The 19,152-nt window shown below is 44.0% G+C and overlaps 7 protein-coding genes across 7 annotated transcripts; 4 read left to right on the top strand and 3 right to left on the bottom strand.

The window, feature by feature from the left end:
• Nucleotides 1–3,025: 3,025 nt before the first annotated feature.
• Nucleotides 3,026–4,141, bottom strand: LOC129717079 (uncharacterized). The gene has a single exon (XM_055666922.1). The coding sequence runs from the start codon at nucleotides 4,139–4,141 to the stop codon at nucleotides 3,026–3,028; it is 1,116 nt and encodes a 371-aa protein (XP_055522897.1).
• A 1,705-nt stretch (nucleotides 4,142–5,846) lies between these two features.
• Nucleotides 5,847–8,360, bottom strand: LOC129717078 (uncharacterized). The gene has a single exon (XM_055666921.1). The coding sequence runs from the start codon at nucleotides 8,358–8,360 to the stop codon at nucleotides 5,847–5,849; it is 2,514 nt and encodes an 837-aa protein (XP_055522896.1).
• A 306-nt stretch (nucleotides 8,361–8,666) lies between these two features.
• Nucleotides 8,667–9,782, bottom strand: LOC129717077 (uncharacterized). The gene has a single exon (XM_055666920.1). It carries the CDS (start codon nucleotides 9,780–9,782, stop codon nucleotides 8,667–8,669), a length of 1,116 nt encoding a protein of 371 aa, XP_055522895.1.
• A 189-nt stretch (nucleotides 9,783–9,971) lies between these two features.
• LOC129717076 (uncharacterized) lies at nucleotides 9,972–12,410 on the top strand. Its single transcript, XM_055666919.1, has one exon. It carries the CDS (start codon nucleotides 9,972–9,974, stop codon nucleotides 12,408–12,410), a length of 2,439 nt encoding a protein of 812 aa, XP_055522894.1.
• Nucleotides 12,411–12,716: 306 nt separating this feature from the next.
• Nucleotides 12,717–15,230, top strand: LOC129717075 (uncharacterized). Its single transcript, XM_055666918.1, has one exon. The coding sequence runs from the start codon at nucleotides 12,717–12,719 to the stop codon at nucleotides 15,228–15,230; it is 2,514 nt and encodes an 837-aa protein (XP_055522893.1).
• Nucleotides 15,231–15,790: 560 nt separating this feature from the next.
• Nucleotides 15,791–17,623, top strand: LOC129717074 (uncharacterized). Its single transcript, XM_055666916.1, has one exon. The coding sequence runs from the start codon at nucleotides 15,791–15,793 to the stop codon at nucleotides 17,621–17,623; it is 1,833 nt and encodes a 610-aa protein (XP_055522891.1).
• A 270-nt stretch (nucleotides 17,624–17,893) lies between these two features.
• On the top strand, nucleotides 17,894–18,628 carry LOC129717073 (uncharacterized). The gene has a single exon (XM_055666915.1). The coding sequence runs from the start codon at nucleotides 17,894–17,896 to the stop codon at nucleotides 18,626–18,628; it is 735 nt and encodes a 244-aa protein (XP_055522890.1).
• The last annotated feature ends 524 nt before the right edge of the window (nucleotides 18,629–19,152 follow it).

Raw genomic sequence — 19,152 nt, 5'->3', positions numbered from 1 at the left:
ATCAGAGGATTCCGTTTTCGACGCAGAATTTAACGGGCAGCGACGGTACTGGTCATCGGATATCAAAAATTGCTGACTGGAAATTTGGACAGAGTGCATGCGGGCAATTTCAGCGGAATCTAAGAGAAGTACTAAGTTGCATGATCGATTGGCTGGATTCTCATTGCATGTGGAGATCCACGTGGTTGACATATAGCTTTAGTGGTGATACAATGCGCTGTTTGATAATGAATAAAATTTATATTTGCATGCGAAATATTCTTTGACGATTGTGGATTGGTCCTTGTTGGCTTAAGTCGCTGGTCTTATTCTGCTGGTTTCTGGTTTGTCTGAATTTTCGATGGTCGATTCCCTCTTGCTGCTGTCAATCTGGGTGGTCTGTCAAGCCAATCTCGCGGCGCGTGGCACGTAATTGTAATTCCGTTATCGGCGATCAAGTGTTCAGTGAAAAGAAAGTGAAATAATTCACAGTGTAAACGAACTCACTTTAAACTTTGCTACAAGTGACTTACTATTGCGATAATGGTGAACGATTTAAAAACCCTTCTGAAACGGGAGAGACGGCTACGAAATACTATAACTGGTGTATGTGACTTTGTAGATAACTATTCAAACAGTGATAGAGATGAAGTTGAGGTTCGTTTGCAGCTGTTGGAAAGTGCGTTCAGTGAATTTAAAGAAGTGAGATGTTTGGTCGAAGATAAAACTGAGGAGCTGGAAGCAGAAGTGACGCTAGATCCCGATGAATCAATAGACGACCGTTTAGCACGGCAGGAGGCGGCTGAAGAGAAGCGTGAGTCTGAAAATGAAGCAGCGTTTCATGACGTCGAGAATATTTACTGCAAGCTGAAGGGTGCGCTTCTTCGGTATCGTATAAAAGAGAAGATTAACTGCAACCCAACACCAGCAGCTCCTGTGATTGCCACACTCTCAAAGGTTAAACTACCCGAAATAAAACTGCCGACGTTTTCTGAGCAGCTTCGTGATTGGGTTCCGTTCCGAGATGCATTTGTTAGCCTGATACATCGGGATGATAGGCTGACTGATATGGATAGATTCACTTATTTGCGATCGTAACTCTCCGGTGAAGCCAGTGAAACCGTCAGTTCAATCGAGCTCACTGCAGCCAATTACAGTGTTGCTTGGGCGCTATTGGAACAACACTATCAGAATACAAAAACCATTGTGAAGGCGCACTTAGATGCACTGTTTGGTATTGAGTCGATGAAGAGAGAGAATTTCGAGTCCTTGAGTAGCGTTTTAAGTGAATTCGACAGGAATCTCCGAATGTTGGAAAAGCTTGGGCAGGATACTACAGGGTGGAGTACAATACTTGTCCATATGCTTTGCGCTAGGCTTGATCCAGTGACACTCCGCCTATGGGAAACACATCACAACTCTAAAGAGGTTCCAGTTTTTGCTGAGGTGCTAACTTTCTTGAGAAGCCACTGCGCGGTGCTACAGTCGGTCAGCAATCCCAAATCCGTACAAGTTACTGAATTCCGAAAGCCAAGATTCGGTGTTAGTCATCCATCAACAACTGGGAGATGCAGGTTTTGTTCTGAGGAATTCCATTCTGCTTTCTTATGCAAGCGGTTTCAAAACCTCAATGTTTCAGAACGCTATGATTTGGTACGCAAGCAAGGTTAATGCGTGAACTGTCTGTCAGCTGGTCATCTAGCACGAAGTTGTATGAAGGGAGTGTGCCGAAATTGTGGTAGAAGACATCACACCTTATTGCATCCGTCGAACGTGTCGACGAACAGTGCTGCATCAAAACATTCCACCCCGCAGATAGCTAAACGACCCCCAAAGGATAACGTCCAGCAAACACAGCAAGTGCAGAAACCACAAACCCAGAACACAAACACACATACGGTTCCAATTGAACCATCCACTTCCACCACATTAACCGTCACGAATAAGCTTTCGCATAGTACACAGTTAGCCAATAGTCAAACCACTCCCACTAAGCATGCAACCACACTCCACACCTCTGCAAGATCAAACACTTCCCAAGTTCTGTTATCAACTGCAGTAGTACGCATTAGCGACGATGCAGGAAACACTATGTTCGCCAGAGCATTACTAGACTCATGCTCTCAATATTGCTTCGTAACTGCCAGATTCTGTCGACAACTTAAGCTGAAGGAATTTTCTGACTATTTGTCAATCCAAGGAATCGGCGGATCGGGTGGAATATCGAAACGAGCTGTTCAAGCGACGGTCAATCCAAGGCTTAATCGAATCTCAGATTTCCACGAAAAAATATGTTTCAATATGTTATCAAAGCTCACGGTTCCGCTGCCATGTGAAAACATCGCAGTAAGCAATCGGAAGATTCCTGAAAATATAATCCTGGCAGATCCTGATTTTGGCAATCGAGCTGAGATTGACATGATTATTGGAGCTGAGTACTACCTTGATCTGCTGCTTGATGGAAAGATAAAACTTTGTGACAGCGGACCCAATGTCAGCACGAACTACTACAGTGTCTTTGTGCTCGACTGCAGTGCTTCAGGATCAGTTAACTCGATTTTGGGAGTTAGAAGCTTGCCATACAAAGAGTACACGGTCTGTCGAAGAGAGTATGTCCGAAGAATTTTTCCAGCAAACTACAACACGCGATGAAACTGGTCGATTCTGCGTAACATTGCCAAAGAAAGAGCACGTCATTCAGAAACTAGGCGACTCCAAGTCAACAGCAATGCGTCGACTTCTTAGTCTTGAGCGGCGATTTTCAACTAATTTTTGTTGGTATAATCACCGTTACTTCATATGTATCGTATTAATTGATATTTTTCGGTGAACAATTACAAAACATTTCTTACTTTGCGTGACGTTTCGGCCTACTGTTGCGTTTCAGCCATCTTCTGACGCCTGCAATTTTATTTAAAAAAACAAACATTTTTAAAAAATACATAAAAAACACATAAAAACGTTTTGTTATAATTGTCGCTTTTTTCTTTCACAACTCACAATTCGATCGCCGCAGCTTTTCGTCACCTCTTTCAGCGCCGCACGATCAGGTATCACTGTCTGGCGGGTGTGCTGTGATGCTGTGTCGATCGTCGCATTTGTTTCCTCTCCACCGTCCGCTGTTTGTACCTTGCCGTAGCTTTACCACAAGTGCATTGTAGTTGGTGTTGAACGTTCCGCACTCACGCTGGAGGTTCACCGCGTTGCGTTCGCCAACCAACTTGATGTGGAATGTCTCTGCTGTGATTCTGCTTTCCTGGTCAACAATACGTTCTAGGATCGTCACTTTTTCGAAATCAAACACATGTCCGTCACCTAGCGTGTGTTGTGTCAGGCCCGTTCGGTTGTCTTTGCGTTTGATGTCATTTTTATGCTCTCCTATTCTTGTGTCCAACTTTCTGCTCGTCTGCCCAACATACATTTTTCCATCTCCAGTTCCACAGGGGATAGAATAAACAACATTTTTTTGTTGCCCTGGTGGAATGGTATCTTTGAGTTTGCTGAAAATAACGTCTTTTATTTTATTTTTGGGTTTGACGGCTAGTGTCAACCCGTTCTTTTTGAGCGTTTTTTGCAGTTTCTCACTCAAGCATGGAACATACGGCGTCGTCACATATTTGGTCTCCTCTTTTTCACCATTATTTTGCAGTCCGTTGTAGTGTTTGTGTACCCTTTGTGCCAGAACGTTTTGGACGAACCACTCAGGATAGTTGTTGCATTTAAGTATATTTTTGACCTTTTTTATCGCCTGTGGACGATTTTCAGCATCAGTCAATTTGATTGCTCTGTCCACAAGGGCCACTGCCGTGTTGCGCTTATGCGTAAATGGGCTTTCAGAGTTGAAGTCCAAATACCGTCCTTTCTCCTGTTTGGGTAACCAGCTCTTCTCCACAATTCCGTTTCTTCTAGTTAACATCATGTCCAGGAATTTAAGCCAACCACTTTCCTCCCTTTCCACGGTAAACTGAAGCCTGTCGTGAAAATCATTAAATGTTGCCAAAATTTGGTCAACATGATCCTCCCGTGCGATGCAAAAACAATCATCTACGTACCGCCTATACACCAGCATACCTATTTGTTTCTGCTCTGCCTTGTACATACACTCCTGTTCCAGGCGTTCCATCACAAGGTTGGCTATCACCGGCGATAGAGGCGATCCCATTGGTACTCCGAATTTTTGCATGTGGTAGATTCCACGATAGGTGAAGTACGTTGAATCCAATACCAACTTAACCGCTGCCAGGAAACTTCGTCTGTCGATCTTCGTGTGCTCCTCCACCTCACTCCACCTTTCCCCTATACACTCCAACGCCTATTGTACTGGAACATTCGTGTACAGGGACTTGACATCCAAAGAAAATAGGACATGCTCATCGGGAATCTGCATTCCTGCTACTTGTTGGGCAAACTCGAAGCTGTTTTTCACATGGTGTTCGGTTTTCGCAACAATGTTACCCAATATGCTCGACAAAAACTGAGCCATGTTGTATGTTGCCGAACCGATTGTTGAAACAACCGGTCTCAACGGTCTGCCTTCTTTATGAATTTTAGGTAATCCATATATCCGGGGTGGGTTGCTACTCGTCGATTTGATGCTTCGGTGGATGCTTTTCTCTATGTACTTATGTTGCAGCCACCCATCGGCCATTGCGTTGATGGCTTTTTGTACCTTATTGGTCGGATCTTTTTTTCAGTTTCTGGTATGTCTCCTCATCGTTTAGCAACTCCATCATTTTCATGTGGTAGTCTTCAGCTTCCATTATTACTGTTTTATTGCCTTTGTCCGCCTTTGTGATGATCAGATTTGGGTGTTCCTTCAGGTACTGTTTTGTCGCCGAAATGTCCTTTTCCATCCATTCCAGCTTGCCGTGCCTGGGTTGTCTCGTGTAATTTATATGGTTCGTTATTGCTGTAGAAATTTCCCCCCGAATCTCGTCCGCATTCTCTTTTGATCGTATCCCTTTCTCGATCCCTGCCACTATTTCCACATATGGGATTTTTGTTTTATTCTGTACGTTGAAATTTGGTCCCAATAACAACGTTCTCATCACGAAGTCTGGTACTTGGGTGGATGTGATGTTTTCTACCCATTCTTTTTCTGTGTTCAGCTCAGCAACTCTCCTGTTTTTTAATCTCTCCATTTTTTTCCCACCTCTCTCTTTCGCCACTTTATGAACTGACCGGCTCTTGTTTTCCACCATTTTCTTAATTTTCGTTATCTCGTCTCGCTCAAACATTTCATCGATCCTGGACAGCAAACGTATTTTATTTTTTTGTAGATCCGCGATGGACCGCTTAGCGTCGGCGACCATGATGCTCAGGATTCGTACCTTTTGTTTGAATACGACCTTATTCAATTCGTCGATGGACCGTCCACTGTTGAGCTGTATTTGGACTTTATAGCTGAGACACTTAGGTATTACCTTGCATCGTCTACAGTTGAGGAGGAATTTCATGCTGTTGTTTTCTTTGGCTAGTTTCACCATCACTTTCTGGAACTTCCTTAGCAGAGTTTCACCAGCAGGACCGTATTTGTTGCGAACTTGTTGTATTAACCCCATCTTTCCTCGTTCCTTGATCAATTTTGTTATATTTGTTGGTATAATCACCGTTACTTCATATGTATCGTATTAATTGATATTTTTCGGTGAACAATTACAAAACATTTCTTACTTTGCGTGACGTTTCGGCCTACTGTTGCGTTTCAGCCATCTTCTGACGCCTGCAATTTTATTTAAAAAAACAAACATTTTTAAAAAATACATAAAAAACACATAAAAACGTTTTGTTATAATTGTCGCTTTTTTCTTTCACAACTCACAATTCGATCGCCGCAGCTTTTCGTCACCTCTTTCAGCGCCGCACGATCAGGTATCACTGTCTGGCGGGTGTGCTGTGATGCTGTGTCGATCGTCGCATTTGTTTCCTCTCCACCGTCCGCTGTTTGTACCTTGCCGTAGCTTTACCACAAGTGCATTGTAGTTGGTGTTGAACGTTCCGCACTCACGCTGGAGGTTCACCGCGTTGCGTTCGCCAACCAACTTGATGTGGAATGTCTCTGCTGTGATTCTGCTTTCCTGGTCAACAATACGTTCTAGGATCGTCACTTTTTCGAAATCAAACACATGTCCGTCACCTAGCGTGTGTTGTGTCAGGCCCGTTCGGTTGTCTTTGCGTTTGATGTCATTTTTATGCTCTCCTATTCTTGTGTCCAACTTTCTGCTCGTCTGCCCAACATACATTTTTCCATCTCCAGTTCCACAGGGGATAGAATATACAACATTTTTTTGTTGCCCTGGTGGAATGGTATCTTTGAGTTTGCTGAAAATAACGTCTTTTATTTTATTTTTGGGTTTGACGGCTAGTGTCAACCCGTTCTTTTTGAGCGTTTTTTGCAGTTTCTCACTCAAGCATGGAACATACGGCGTCGTCACATATTTGGTCTCCTCTTTTTCACCATTATTTTGCAGTCCGTTGTAGTGTTTGTGTACCCTTTGTGCCAGAACGTTTTGGACGAACCACTCAGGATAGTTGTTGCATTTAAGTATATTTTTGACCTTTTTTATCGCCTGTGGACGATTTTCAGCATCAGTCAATTTGATTGCTCTGTCCACAAGGGCCACTGCCGTGTTGCGCTTATGCGTAAATGGGCTTTCAGAGTTGAAGTCCAAATACCGTCCTTTCTCCTGTTTGGGTAACCAGCTCTTCTCCACAATTCCGTTTCTTCTAGTTAACATCATGTCCAGGAATTTAAGCCAACCACTTTCCTCCCTTTCCACGGTAAACTGAAGCCTGTCGTGAAAATCATTAAATGTTGCCAAAATTTGGTCAACATGATCCTCCCGTGCGATGCAAAAACAATCATCTACGTACCGCCTATACACCAGCATACCTATTTGTTTCTGCTCTGCCTTGTACATACACTCCTGTTCCAGGCGTTCCATCACAAGGTTGGCTATCACCGGCGATAGAGGCGATCCCATTGGTACTCCGAATTTTTGCATGTGGTAGATTCCACGATAGGTGAAGTACGTTGAATCCAATACCAACTTAACCGCTGCCAGGAAACTTCGTCTGTCGATCTTCGTGTGCTCCTCCACCTCACTCCACCTTTCCCCTATACACTCCAACGCATATTGTACTGGAACATTCGTGTACAGGGACTTGACATCCAAAGAAAATAGGACATGCTCATCGGGAATCTGCATTCCTGCTACTTGTTGGGCAAACTCGAAGCTGTTTTTCACATGGTGTTCGGTTTTCGCAACAATGTTACCCAATATGCTCGACAAAAACTGAGCCATGTTGTATGTTGCCGAACCGATTGTTGAAACAACCGGTCTCAACGGTCTGCCTTCTTTATGAATTTTAGGTAATCCATATATCCGGGGTGGGTTGCTACTCGTCGATTTGATGCTTCGGTGGATGCTTTTCTCTATGTACTTATGTTGCAGCCACCCATCGGCCATTGCGTTGATGGCTTTTTGTACCTTATTGGTCGGATCTTTTTTCAGTTTCTGGTATGTCTCCTCATCGTTTAGCAACTCCATCATTTTCATGTGGTAGTCTTCAGCTTCCATTATTACTGTTTTATTGCCTTTGTCCGCCTTTGTGATGATCAGATTTGGGTGTTCCTTCAGGTACTGTTTTGTCGCCGAAATGTCCTTTTCCATCCATTCCAGCTTGCCGTGCCTGGGTTGTCTCGTGTAATTTATATGGTTCGTTATTGCTGTAGAAATTTCCCCCCGAATCTCGTCCGCATTCTCTTTTGATCGTATCCCTTTCTCGATCCCTGCCACTATTTCCACATATGGGATTTTTGTTTTATTCTGTACGTTGAAATTTGGTCCCAATAACAACGTTCTCATCACGAAGTCTGGTACTTGGGTGGATGTGATGTTTTCTACCCATTCTTTTTCTGTGTTCAGCTCAGCAACTCTCCTGTTTTTTAATCTCTCCATTTTTTTCCCACCTCTCTCTTTCGCCACTTTATGAACTGACCGGCTCTTGTTTTCCACCATTTTCTTAATTTTCGTTATCTCGTCTCGCTCAAACATTTCATCGATCCTGGACAGCAAACGTATTTTATTTTTTTGTAGATCCGCGATGGACCGCTTAGCGTCGGCGACCATGATGCTCAGGATTCGTACCTTTTGTTTGAATACGACCTTATTCAATTCGTCGATGGACCGTCCACTGTTGAGCTGTATTTGGACTTTATAGCTGAGACACTTAGGTATTACCTTGCATCGTCTACAGTTGAGGAGGAATTTCATGCTGTTGTTTTCTTTGGCTAGTTTCACCATCACTTTCTGGAACTTCCTTAGCAGAGTTTCACCAGCAGGACCGTATTTGTTGCGAACTTGTTGTATTAACCCCATCTTTCCTCGTTCCTTGATCAATTTTGTTATATTTGTTGGTATAATCACCGTTACTTCATATGTATCGTATTAATTGATATTTTTCGGTGAACAATTACAAAACATTTCTTACTTTGCGTGACGTTTCGGCCTACTGTTGCGTTTCAGCCATCTTCTGACGCCTGCAATTTTATTTAAAAAAACAAACATTTTTAAAAAATACATAAAAAACACATAAAAACGTTTTGTTATAATTGTCGCTTTTTTCTTTCACAACTCACAATTCGATCGCCGCAGCTTTTCGTCACCTCTTTCAGCGCCGCACGATCAGGTATCACTGTCTGGCGGGTGTGCTGTGATGCTGTGTCGATCGTCGCATTTGTTTCCTCTCCACCGTCCGCTGTTTGTACCTTGCCGTAGCTTTACCACAAGTGCATTGTAGTTGGTGTTGAACGTTCCGCACTCACGCTGGAGGTTCACCGCGTTGCGTTCGCCAACCAACTTGATGTGGAATGTCTCTGCTGTGATTCTGCTTTCCTGGTCAACAATACGTTCTAGGATCGTCACTTTTTCGAAATCAAACACATGTCCGTCACCTAGCGTGTGTTGTGTCAGGCCCGTTCGGTTGTCTTTGCGTTTGATGTCATTTTTATGCTCTCCTATTCTTGTGTCCAACTTTCTGCTCGTCTGCCCAACATACATTTTTCCATCTCCAGTTCCACAGGGGATAGAATAAACAACATTTTTTTGTTGCCCTGGTGGAATGGTATCTTTGAGTTTGCTGAAAATAACGTCTTTTATTTTATTTTTGGGTTTGACGGCTAGTGTCAACCCGTTCTTTTTGAGCGTTTTTTGCAGTTTCTCACTCAAGCATGGAACATACGGCGTCGTCACATATTTGGTCTCCTCTTTTTCACCATTATTTTGCAGTCCGTTGTAGTGTTTGTGTACCCTTTGTGCCAGAACGTTTTGGACGAACCACTCAGGATAGTTGTTGCATTTAAGTATATTTTTGACCTTTTTTATCGCCTGTGGACGATTTTCAGCATCAGTCAATTTGATTGCTCTGTCCACAAGGGCCACTGCCGTGTTGCGCTTATGCGTAAATGGGCTTTCAGAGTTGAAGTCCAAATACCGTCCTTTCTCCTGTTTGGGTAACCAGCTCTTCTCCACAATTCCGTTTCTTCTAGTTAACATCATGTCCAGGAATTTAAGCCAACCACTTTCCCCCCTTTCCACGGTAAACTGAAGCCTGTCGTGAAAATCATTAAATGTTGCCAAAATTTGGTCAACATGATCCTCCCGTGCGATGCAAAAACAATCATCTACGTACCGCCTATACACCAGCATACCTATTTGTTTCTGCTCTGCCTTGTACATACACTCCTGTTCCAGGCGTTCCATCACAAGGTTGGCTATCACCGGCGATAGAGGCGATCCCATTGGTACTCCGAATTTTTGCATGTGGTAGATTCCACGATAGGTGAAGTACGTTGAATCCAATACCAACTTAACCGCTGCCAGGAAACTTCGTCTGTCGATCTTCGTGTGCTCCTCCACCTCACTCCACCTTTCCCCTATACACTCCAACGCACGCAACGTGAAACTCTGCTAAGGAAGTTCCAGAAAGTGATGGTGAAACTAGCCAAAGAAAACAACAGCATGAAATTCCTCCTCAACTGTAGACGATGCAAGGTAATACCTAAGTGTCTCAGCTATAAAGTCCAAATACAGCTCAACAGTGGACGGTCCATCGACGAATTGAATAAGGTCGTATTCAAACAAAAGGTACGAATCCTGAGCATCATGGTCGCCGACGCTAAGCGGTCCATCGCGGATCTACAAAAAAATAAAATACGTTTGCTGTCCAGGATCGATGAAATGTTTGAGCGAGACGAGATAACGAAAATTAAGAAAATGGTGGAAAACAAGAGCCGGTCAGTTCATAAAGTGGCGAAAGAGAGAGGTGGGAAAAAAATGGAGAGATTAAAAAACAGGAGAGTTGCTGAGCTGAACACAGAAAAAGAATGGGTAGAAAACATCACATCCACCCAAGTACCAGACTTCGTGATGAGAACGTTGTTATTGGGACCAAATTTCAACGTACAGAATAAAACAAAAATCCCATATGTGGAAATAGTGGCAGGGATCGAGAAAGGGATACGATCAAAAGAGAATGCGGACGAGATTCGGGGGGAAATTTCTACAGCAATAACGAACCATATAAATTACACGAGACAACCCAGGCACGGCAAGCTGGAATGGATGGAAAAGGACATTTCGGCGACAAAACAGTACCTGAAGGAACACCCAAATCTGATCATCACAAAGGCGGACAAAGGCAATAAAACAGTAATAATGGAAGCTGAAGACTACCACATGAAAATGATGGAGTTGCTAAACGATGAGGAGACATACCAGAAACTGAAAAAAGATCCGACCAATAAGGTACAAAAAGCCATCAACGCAATGGCCGATGGGTGGCTGCAACATAAGTACATAGAGAAAAGCATCCACCGAAGCATCAAATCGACGAGTAGCAACCCACCCCGGATATATGGATTACCTAAAATTCATAAAGAAGGCAGACCGTTGAGACCGGTTGTTTCAACAATCGGTTCGGCAACATACAACATGGCTCAGTTTTTGTCGAGCATATTGGGTAACATTGTTGCGAAAACCGAACACCATGTGAAAAACAGCTTCGAGTTTGCCCAACAAGTAGCAGGAATGCAGATTCCCGATGAGCATGTCCTATTTTCTTTGGATGTCAAGTCCCTGTACACGAATGTTCCAGTACAATATGCGTTGGAGTGTATAGGGGAAAGGTGGAGTGAGGTGGAGGAGCACACGAAGATCGACAGACGAAGTTTCCTGGCAGCGGTTAAGTTGGTATTGGATTCAACGTACTTCACCTATCGTGGAATCTACCACATGCAAAAATTCGGAGTACCAATGGGATCGCCTCTATCGCCGGTGATAGCCAACCTTGTGATGGAACGCCTGGAACAGGAGTGTATGTACAAGGCAGAGCAGAAACAAATAGGTATGCTGGTGTATAGGCGGTACGTAGATGATTGTTTTTGCATCGCACGGGAGGATCATGTTGACCAAATTTTGGCAACATTTAATGATTTTCACGACAAGCTTCAGTTTACCGTGGAAAGGGAGGAAAGTGGTTGGCTTAAATTCCTGGACATGATGTTAACTAGAAGAAACGGAATTGTGGAGAAGAGCTGGTTACCCAAACAGGAGAAAGGACGGTATTTGGACTTCAACTCTGAAAGCCCATTTACGCATAAGCGCAACACGGCAGTGGCCCTTGTGGACAGAGCAATCAAATTGACTGATGCTGAAAATCGTCCACAGGCGATAAAAAAGGTCAAAAATATACTTAAATGCAACAACTATCCTGAGTGGTTCGTCCAAAACGTTCTGGCACAAAGGGTACACAAACACTACAACGGACTGCAAAATAATGGTGAAAAAGAGGAGACCAAATATGTGACGACGCCGTATGTTCCATGCTTGAGTGAGAAACTGCAAAAAACGCTCAAAAAGAACGGGTTGACACTAGCCGTCAAACCCAAAAATAAAATAAAAGACGTTATTTTCAGCAAACTCAAAGATACCATTCCACCAGGGCAACAAAAAAATGTTGTATATTCTATCCCCTGTGGAACTGGAGATGGAAAAATGTATGTTGGGCAGACGAGCAGAAAGTTGGACACAAGAATAGGAGAGCATAAAAATGACATCAAACGCAAAGACAACCGAACGGGCCTGACACAACACACGCTAGGTGACGGACATGTGTTTGATTTCGAAAAAGTGACGATCCTAGAACGTATTGTTGACCAGGAAAGCAGAATCACAGCAGAGACATTCCACATCAAGTTGGTTGGCGAACGCAACGCGGTGAACCTCCAGCGTGAGTGCGGAACGTTCAACACCAACTACAATGCACTTGTGGTAAAGCTACGGCAAGGTACAAACAGCGGACGGTGGAGAGGAAACAAATGCGACGATCGACACAGCATCACAGCACACCCGCCAGACAGTGATACCTGATCGTGCGGCGCTGAAAGAGGTGACGAAAAGCTGCGGCGATCGAATTGTGAGTTGTGAAAGAAAAAAGCGACAATTATAACAAAACGTTTTTATGTGTTTTTTATGTATTTTTTAAAAATGTTTGTTTTTTTAAATAAAATTGCAGGCGTCAGAAGATGGCTGAAACGCAACAGTAGGCCGAAACGTCACGCAAAGTAAGAAATGTTTTGTAATTGTTCACCGAAAAATATCAATTAATACGATACATATGAAGTAACGGTGATTATACCAACAAATATAACAAAATTGATCAAGGAACGAGGAAAGATGGGGTTAACACAACAAGTTCGCAACAAATACGGTCCTGCTGGTGAAACTCTGCTAAGGAAGTTCCAGAAAGTGATGGTGAAACTAGCCAAAGAAAACAACAGCATGAAATTCCTCCTCAACTGTAGACGATGCAAGGTAATACCTAAGTGTCTCAGCTATAAAGTCCAAATACAGCTCAACAGTGGACGGTCCATCGACGAATTGAATAAGGTCGTATTCAAACAAAAGGTACGAATCCTGAGCATCATGGTCGCCGACGCTAAGCGGTCCATCGCGGATCTACAAAAAAATAAAATACGTTTGCTGTCCAGGATCGATGAAATGTTTGAGCGAGACGAGATAACGAAAATTAAGAAAATGGTGGAAAACAAGAGCCGGTCAGTTCATAAAGTGGCGAAAGAGAGAGGTGGGAAAAAAATGGAGAGATTAAAAAACAGGAGAGTTGCTGAGCTGAACACAGAAAAAGAATGGGTAGAAAACATCACATCCACCCAAGTACCAGACTTCGTGATGAGAACGTTGTTATTGGGACCAAATTTCAACGTACAGAATAAAACAAAAATCCCATATGTGGAAATAGTGGCAGGGATCGAGAAAGGGATACGATCAAAAGAGAATGCGGACGAGATTCGGGGGGAAATTTCTACAGCAATAACGAACCATATAAATTACACGAGACAACCCAGGCACGGCAAGCTGGAATGGATGGAAAAGGACATTTCGGCGACAAAACAGTACCTGAAGAAACACCCAAATCTGATCATCACAAAGGCGGACAAAGGCAATAAAACAGTAATAATGGAAGCTGAAGACTACCACATGAAAATGATGGAGTTGCTAAACGATGAGGAGACATACCAGAAACTGAAAAAAGATCCGACCAATAAGGTACAAAAAGCCATCAACGCAATGGCCGATGGGTGGCTGCAACATAAGTACATAGAGAAAAGCATCCACCGAAGCATCAAATCGACGAGTAGCAACCCACCCCGGATATATGGATTACCTAAAATTCATAAAGAAGGCAGACCGTTGAGACCGGTTGTTTCAACAATCGGTTCGGCAACATACAACATGGCTCAGTTTTTGTCGAGCATATTGGGTAACATTGTTGCGAAAACCGAACACCATGTGAAAAACAGCTTCGAGTTTGCCCAACAAGTAGCAGGAATGCAGATTCCCGATGAGCATGTCCTATTTTCTTTGGATGTCAAGTCCCTGTACACGAATGTTCCAGTACAATATGCGTTGGAGTGTATAGGGGAAAGGTGGAGTGAGGTGGAGGAGCACACGAAGATCGACAGACGAAGTTTCCTGGCAGCGGTTAAGTTGGTATTGGATTCAACGTACTTCACCTATCGTGGAATCTACCACATGCAAAAATTCGGAGTACCAATGGGATCGCCTCTATCGCCGGTGATAGCCAACCTTGTGATGGAACGCCTGGAACAGGAGTGTATGTACAAGGCAGAGCAGAAACAAATAGGTATGCTGGTGTATAGGCGGTACGTAGATGATTGTTTTTGCATCGCACGGGAGGATCATGTTGACCAAATTTTGGCAACATTTAATGATTTTCACGACAGGCTTCAGTTTACCGTGGAAAGGGAGGAAAGTGGTTGGCTTAAATTCCTGGACATGATGTTAACTAGAAGAAACGGAATTGTGGAGAAGAGCTGGTTACCCAAACAGGAGAAAGGACGGTATTTGGACTTCAACTCTGAAAGCCCATTTACGCATAAGCGCAACACGGCAGTGGCCCTTGTGGACAGAGCAATCAAATTGACTGATGCTGAAAATCGTCCACAGGCGATAAAAAAGGTCAAAAATATACTTAAATGCAACAACTATCCTGAGTGGTTCGTCCAAAACGTTCTGGCACAAAGGGTACACAAACACTACAACGGACTGCAAAATAATGGTGAAAAAGAGGAGACCAAATATGTGACGACGCCGTATGTTCCATGCTTGAGTGAGAAACTGCAAAAAACGCTCAAAAAGAACGGGTTGACACTAGCCGTCAAACCCAAAAATAAAATAAAAGACGTTATTTTCAGCAAACTCAAAGATACCATTCCACCAGGGCAACAAAAAAATGTTGTATATTCTATCCCCTGTGGAACTGGAGATGGAAAAATGTATGTTGGGCAGACGAGCAGAAAGTTGGACACAAGAATAGGAGAGCATAAAAATGACATCAAACGCAAAGACAACCGAACGGGCCTGACACAACACACGCTAGGTGACGGACATGTGTTTGATTTCGAAAAAGTGACGATCCTAGAACGTATTGTTGACCAGGAAAGCAGAATCACAGCAGAGACATTCCACATCAAGTTGGTTGGCGAACGCAACGCGGTGAACCTCCAGCGTGAGTGCGGAACGTTCAACACCAACTACAATGCACTTGTGGTAAAGCTACGGCAAGGTACAAACAGCGGACGGTGGAGAGGAAACAAATGCGACGATCGACACAGCATCACAGCACACCCGCCAGACAGTGATACCTGATCGTGCGGCGCTGAAAGAGGTGACGAAAAGCTGCGGCGATCGAATTGTGAGTTGTGAAAGAAAAAAGCGACAATTATAACAAAACGTTTTTATGTGTTTTTTATGTATTTTTTAAAAATGTTTGTTTTTTTTAAATAAAATTGCAGGCGTCAGAAGATGGCTGAAACGCAACAGTAGGCCGAAACGTCACGCAAAGTAAGAAATGTTTTGTAATTGTTCACCGAAAAATATCAATTAATACGATACACAGATTTTCAACTAATCCTGAATTGAAGGCCCTGCATTGCACCTTCGTTAAGGAATACCAATATATGGGACATATGCGAGCCGTCGACGATGATACGCTTGGGCCAACTTACTATTTGCCCCACCACGCTGTGCTTAAACCGGATAGCACAACGACGAAATTACGGGTCGTGTTTGACGCGTCGTGTAGGTCGTCATCAGGAGTTTCTCTCAACGATGGTCTTCTCGTAGGGCCTGTAGTACAAGATGACCTCATTTCCATAATAACACGCTTTCGAATGCATCGAGTGGCTTTAATAGCAGACATAGCCAAAATGTATCGCATGATCAACGTTGCACCAGACGATCAGAAATTACAGCGCATCCTGTGGAGAGAGTCGGAACAAGACCCCATTAGAACGTTTGAGTTAACGACGGTCACGTACGGCACATCAGCTGCTCCTTACTTGGCCACAAGGTGTCTACAAAAACTGGCAGAAGATGGCGAGAAAACCCATCCCAGTGCTGCGAAAATACCGAGGAAAGCTTTTTACGTAGATGATCTAATAACTGGTGTGGCCAGTGTACAGGAAGGAAAACGGCTCGTGAAAGAAATTAACGAGTTACTAGATAGCGCAGGTTTCACTCTTCGAAAGTGGAATTCGAATTCCGATCAGGTGTTGACCAATATTCCTAAGCATTTGCGAGATGATAGAGATGTATTTGAGCTCGATTCGTCCACATCCACGGTCAAAACATTAGGGCTCGTTTGGGAACCACGTACAGACTGTTTCCGCTTCGGTGCTCCGAAATGGAACATAGCAGACCCTATTACCAAACGAGTAATATTGTCCGATGCATCAAAGCTATTTGATCCACTTGGACTAGCAGGACCTGTTATAGTACCAGCCAAGGTTTTCATACAAACACTGTGGAAGTTGAAGTGCCAATGGGACGACCCTCTCCCCGAGGAGTTTCAACTCTTCTGGCACGAATATCGTCAAAATTTGATTGCTTTGGACTCGTTAAGTGTACCACGTTGGGTTGGTCCTTCCAGTGACTGCATCTCCGTTCAACTCCATGGGTTCTGCGATGCATCTGAGAGAGCGTACGGAGCTTGTCTCTATATTCGTTGCACATTTTCCGATGATTCGATTACTGCGCGTTTACTGATGTCCAAGTCAAGAGTCGCTCCGATAGATAACCCAAAAAAGAAGACACGGAAACAATCGATTCCGCGCCTCGAATTATCATCAGCACTCGTGCTTAGTCACATGTTCGAGAAGGTCAGAAGCAATCTACCGACGACGGAGAAACCATTCTTTTGGACGGATTCCAAAATAGTCCAGTGTTGGTTAGCATCCTCGCCCTCGCGTTGGCTGGTTTTTGTTGGAAACCGGGTTTCTGAAATACAGCATATTACCAAGGAAGGTTGCTGGAATCACGTTCCCAGGACTGAAAACCCGGCAGACATTATATCTCGTGGCATGACGCCGGCTCAACTGCAATACCAGTCGATTTGGTTCGACGCCCCACTCTGGTTGCATCAAGATACATCGCCGTGGCCAAATGATCGGAATGACAACAGTGAACAGATTGACTCAGCAGCATTGGAAGAACGAAGCATTATTTCTCTGCCTGCGGCGGTGCAACCACCGAATGAAATATTCTCGTTATACTCGTCGTTTCCAAAACTCGTTCGAATGGTTGCTCTCATACGTCGTTTTCGGCACAATGCCCAAGCGATAAATCGAAATTCAAGGAAAGATGGACTAGTTTCCTCTGAGGAATACGAACAAGCCGTAACCCATATAGTGCGACTGTCGCAGCATGAAAGTTTTCGTCAAGAATTTCTGGATCTGTCAAGGACTGGAGAAGTTCGTGATTCATCGAAAATTCTTTCCTTGCGCCCACGTTTAATAGATGGAATTATTCGTGTTGGCGGCCGGCTCAGTGGAGCACCTGTAACAACAAACCGCAAACATCCAATGATCCTTGATCACAGACATCCATTGTCTACCCGCGTTCTCGCTCACTACCACCTTAAGCTGTATCACGCAGGACAACAGTTACTTGTCGCGAGCGTCAGAGAAAAATACTGGCCTACACGAATTCGAGGTCTAGCCCAAAAAATAATATATGGTTGCGTGATGTGCTTCCGCGCTTAACCTCGTCAACTCGATCAACTGATGGCAGATTTACCCTCCGAAAGAGTCACTCCAGCACCAGCTTTCCAGAGAGTTGGGGTGGACTACTGCGGACCGTTCATGGTTAGCCAAGGTACCCGCAAGGGGAACCCCGTTAAATGCTTCGTATCAATTTTTGTTTGCTTAGTCACGAAAGCCACTCATCTGGAATTGGTAGCAGACCTTACTACGGAAGCGTTTATAGCAGCGCTAAAACGCTTTGTAGCCCGGCGAGGGCATCCAGCAGTAATAATGTGCGATAATGCGAAAAACTTCGTTGGAGCTAAACGTGCGATCGATCAGTTACATCGACTCTTTGAAACACAACAGTTCCAGCACAACGTTACGAGAGAAAGGGTTACAGAACGCATCGACTTCAAATTTATCCCAGCTCGAACACCAAATTTCGGAGGCTTGTGGGAAGCAGCGGTCAAGAGCTTCAAAAATACATTTAAAAGAACCATCGGAACTAGAGTGCTGAGATATGATGAAATGCTAACGGTTTTGTCTCAGGTGGAAGCCATACTAAATTCCCGACCGATAACGCCAATCAGTAACGATCCAAACGACTTTGAAGCCTTGACTCCAGGGCACTTTTTAGTGCAACGACCACTAACAGCAATCGCGGAACCTGAGCTAGACGACGTACCAGAAAATCGTCTGTCATTTTGGCAAAGATCACAGCTGTATGTTCAGATGCTGTGGAGGAAATGGAGTATCTTATATCTCTCTGATTTACATAACCGTACCAAATGGACTAGACAGAGGGACAACGTAGCCGTTGGGACCATGGTTCTCCTGATGGATGAACGCTTACCGCCATTGAAGTGGCGCCTTGGTCGCGTCACAGAAATCTTTCGTGGACCTGACGACAACATTCGCGTCGTCAATGTTCGTACTCAAGACGGAACATACCAGCGTGGAATAACGAAGATCTGCGTGCTCCCGATCAGGGATAACGACGGATCCAGAGATGAGGAAAATTAGTCATCCTTCAACGAAGATGCTCCGGCATCCGCGGAGGTCCAAGGAGGATCTCCGCTGTCCAGTTAAGTCTCTTGTACATACAGAATTTGCAAAAAGTAATTTTAGTTTTGTTCTCCATAGTCTGTCACCGGGGGGTTCAGCCCCTGAAAGAGTCTCTACACATCTACCTACGTTCCACTTCACCTTATTCACGAGGTACAAAATGCATGATGGTGATGGTTAGATGGAGCACGCGCATGGTACTTTGTTACGTCATTGTTGTTGGTCCAGTTACTAAGTGTCTCCAGAGGCACGTCTCCGTCGTCAATATTTTCCCGTATGAATGAGCTAATTCATTTTTCGTCACGAGTTTGTAATCGGTTCCTGTCAGCCACCCGTCTCGAGAGAGCATAACTGCTCACCAGAAGTCCAGAAGTCCCAGGAATTACCATTTCAGCCCAAGGAACGGCTTGAGCTCGCCGTTTGATATCCATATCGTCAAGTTACGTCGGAAATTCATCATCGTATTATCCGAAATCCATCGT

Source organism: Wyeomyia smithii, chromosome 1 (assembly GCF_029784165.1).
Source record: "Wyeomyia smithii strain HCP4-BCI-WySm-NY-G18 chromosome 1, ASM2978416v1, whole genome shotgun sequence".
In the NCBI taxonomy this organism is placed as follows: domain Eukaryota; kingdom Metazoa; phylum Arthropoda; class Insecta; order Diptera; family Culicidae; genus Wyeomyia; species Wyeomyia smithii.
The sequence above is the reverse complement of the archived record's forward strand: the minus strand, read 5'-3'. Positions and strand labels throughout refer to the sequence as shown.